At 67.1% G+C, this 2,936-nt stretch overlaps 1 protein-coding gene across 1 annotated transcript; it reads right to left on the bottom strand.

Annotated features, from left to right (window-relative positions):
* Positions 1–198: 198 nt before the first annotated feature.
* Il3ra (interleukin 3 receptor subunit alpha) lies at positions 199–2,930 on the bottom strand. Its single transcript, XM_010606127.1, has 6 exons — positions 2,542–2,930; positions 2,265–2,375; positions 1,747–1,776; positions 1,103–1,214; positions 685–790; positions 199–220 (listed from the first exon to the last, which is right to left on the bottom strand). The coding sequence occupies exons 1-6, from the start codon at positions 2,605–2,607 to the stop codon at positions 199–201; spliced, it is 447 nt and encodes a 148-aa protein (XP_010604429.1). The 5' UTR covers positions 2,608–2,930.
* Positions 2,931–2,936: the final 6 nt, after the last annotated feature.

Genomic DNA, 2,936 nt, shown 5'->3' with positions numbered 1-2,936 from the left:
GGGGAGCGGGGAGCGAGTACCTGGGGGGGCGGGACCCGCTGAGGACAGGGCCTCATGGGGGCCGGCCGAGCCCTGCGGCTGGGTCTTGAGGCCCAGGGCCGTGACAGAGCAGCGCTGCTGTGGGAACGGTTGGCTGGCTTCTGCCAGACCCCTGGCCCCTAGATCCATACCCTGTCCGTCCACCTTCCCTCTGTTTCCTTATTTGAGGGGGAGCGAGTACCTGGGGGGGCGGGACCCGCTGAGGACAGGGCCTCATGGGGGCCGGCCGAGCCCTGCGGCTGGGTCTTGAGGCCCAGGGCCGTGACAGAGCAGCGCTGCTGTGGGAACGGTTGGCTGGCTTCTGCCAGACCCCTGGCCCCTAGATCCATACCCTGTCCGTCCACCTTCCCTCTGTTTCCTTATTTGAGTTTGGGGCAAGGCCTTGCTGAGTTGCCTAGGTTGGGCTGGAACCTGAGATCCTCCTGTCTCAGCCTCCCAGGGTGCTGGGCTGACAGCTGTGCACCACTGCGCTGGGGGCGGGGGGCTCTTCTCCCTCTACCGGGCCGATGGGAGTCGCCCTGCTCCCACCTCCCAGGCACCGTCAGGGCCCCGAGGAGACACAACAGGCCCGGTCCCCCACCCTCAGCAGCCATGGGGCTCAGCCCGGCACGGAGGTCACCGGGAAGGGGCCGGCGTGGCGCCCACCTTTTGCAGAGAAGGGCGGCCAGCACCACCAGGACCAGCGTCCCCAGAGCCCCCAGCACGGACGTCCGCCACAGCCGCGTGGATGTGCTCTCCGCCGGGCCACACTCTGGGGGGAGAGGGCGCGGGCCTCAAAGTGACCGCCGGCCCAGAAGTCAGGGTCCGGGCCGGGAAGCCCTGATTCCATCTGCGTCCTCACAAGAGAGGAGGGGACACAGACACAGGGACAGCCGCGTGGGGCAGGGGCAGGGGCAGAGGCAGAGGTGGGAGGGTTTCCCGGGAGCCCATGGACGGAGCCTTGGCCTCAGTGTCCTGGGCTCCAGGCCCGTGGAGGGGTCGAATGCCCCCGTCCCGAGGTGCGGCCTGTGGTCCCTTTGCCACATTCTCCCAGGACCCTGGACCCCACGAAACGCCCGCTCACCAAAGGTTCGGAGCGGGCCCCACGCCGTCCACCGGTTGGACCGGTAACAGGCTCTTATCCGCACCGTGTACTTCCCGGGGTTGGGGAGGTGGAACTCGTTCGTACTGATGCTCTGCGGTTTGGAGAATAGAGCCGCTGGGGCGGGCAGGTCCCGAGATCCCGCGTGGGCCCTGGTGGGGGTGGGCGCGGTGGGCGGGCGCCGCGTCTTCCTGTGGCCACCCCTGAGTGTCCCTTCTCCACCGCTGGTGGGGACACCAACGCCAGCCGTGTCTGTCTAGGGACGCACGGGCCACGAGCAGAGACGCGGGTCCCCTGTGGGCGCGGGGCTGAGGCGGGTCCTGGCGGCTGGGAAGAGGTTGGTGGCCCGGGTGTGTCCACAGCTCCACCTCGCTTCTCCGGCCTCACCTCTGTCCCCCTTTGCTCCCCCAGCCCCGGCCTGAGCGGCTGAGGGCGTGGGCTGAGAGGCGGCAGGGCCAGGGGACCCCAACTCCGGCTCCTCCCGCCGGGTGACACCTCGGCGTCCCCATGTCTGGTGCCCCGATGCGGGGACAGGAGCGACTCGGGGAGATTGAGGGCCTGAGAGCTGGACCTGCAGGTCAGGGGCCCCCAGACCAGCCAGGGGGACGGGCCCGGGGGACACTCACGTGTATGGGGACCAGAGAGCCTCCTGGGACCTGCAAAACAAAAGCCAGCGAGTTTCTGCGTGCCTGCACCCCGATTCAGGGAGGGTCTGAGAGGGTCCTGCTGCACGCAGAAGTCCAGAGTAAGAGCGGCCGCGATGGTGCACGCCTGTGAGCCCAGCAGTCGGGAGGCTGAGGCAGGAGGATCTCCATGAGTTCCAGGCCAACCTGGGCTACACAGGCAGAACCTATCTCAAATGACCCAAATTACTTTTTTAAATAAAATTTAAAAGCCGGGGATTTAGCTCAGCGGTTCCGCTGCCTGCCTCAGAATCGCAAGGACCCGAGTTTGGTCCCCGGTACCCCCACAAAAAATAATAAAAAGGGAAGGCCCTATGGTGAGCAGGGCGCACACCCTGGGCTTGGTTTATAAACAGATTTAGGATTCTGTGTCTGAAGCATGACAGGACCGACTGCCATCGTGGCCGGGGGAACAGGGCCCCGTGCACAAACCTCTCCGCCCCCTCAACCCCCCAGCTCACCCTCCATCCCGTCCTCTCGGTCTCCAAAGACAGCGCCTCCCCTAGGAGCCCAGCTGCCTGGGAGCTCACTGTGCACCCGGGGTTTGAGGCGGCCTTCCTGCCTCGGCTTCCCTGGAGGGGACCACAGGTGAGGGCCACCACACCCGGCTCCTCCTCTCCCATCCACCCCGGTGTGAGGCGTGGTTCAGCGGTTCAAGACCCACCCCGCACAGTGAGGGCCACACCCGTCCCGTGGCGGACCTGGGCCCGGCAGCGCCTCGCACTCGGGACCCCGTACCTGGCGGGTCTGGAGCTCGTACTTAAAGTTTCTCTGGAAATGGCTCCGCGGCGGGGGCCACGACATGTGCGCGTGGGTGCCGTTGCACTCGGTGCTGATGTTGGGAGGGAGCAGCCTCTCTGCGGGCAGGACGGGAGAGCTGGGAGACGCAGGCTCTGCGGTTGCGGCCCAGGCTGGCCTCAACCTCTGTGACCCTCCTGCCTCAGCCTCCCGAGGGCTGGGCCGTCAGGCCTGCACCACCAGGCCGTTATTCTTCCTTTCTGCGTCTGCGTGCAGCGCTCGAGGCTCACCGTGCCTGTGCGGTGCTGGTGCAGGCGCGGGGCACGGCTGCAGGCTTCCTGCCGTCCCCTCCCTCCCGGCCGCCACCTCTGGGTCTTTTTCCACGCGTCCCCAAC

Source organism: Fukomys damarensis, unplaced genomic scaffold, assembly GCF_012274545.1.
Source record: "Fukomys damarensis isolate Sample0158 unplaced genomic scaffold, DMR_v1.0_HiC HiC_scaffold_39, whole genome shotgun sequence".
Classification (NCBI taxonomy): domain Eukaryota; kingdom Metazoa; phylum Chordata; class Mammalia; order Rodentia; family Bathyergidae; genus Fukomys; species Fukomys damarensis.
The sequence above is the reverse complement of the archived record's forward strand: the minus strand, read 5'-3'. Positions and strand labels throughout refer to the sequence as shown.

What these genes read in the sequence shown, in the direction of transcription:
- Il3ra (XM_010606127.1), bottom strand. Translation starts at nt 2,607, where the DNA reads ATGTCGTGGCCCCCGCCGCGGAGCCATTTCCAGAGAAACTTTAAGTAC. An exon ending in ACGAGCTCCAGACCCGCCAG is followed by an intron (nt 2,376 to 2,541) that starts GTACGGGGTCCC and finishes GGTCCCCTCCAG; the next exon opens with GGAAGCCGAGGCAGGAAGGC. An exon ending in GGGCCCGCTCCGAACCTTTG is followed by an intron (nt 791 to 1,102) that starts GTGAGCGGGCGT and finishes CTCTCCCCCCAG; the next exon opens with AGTGTGGCCCGGCGGAGAGC.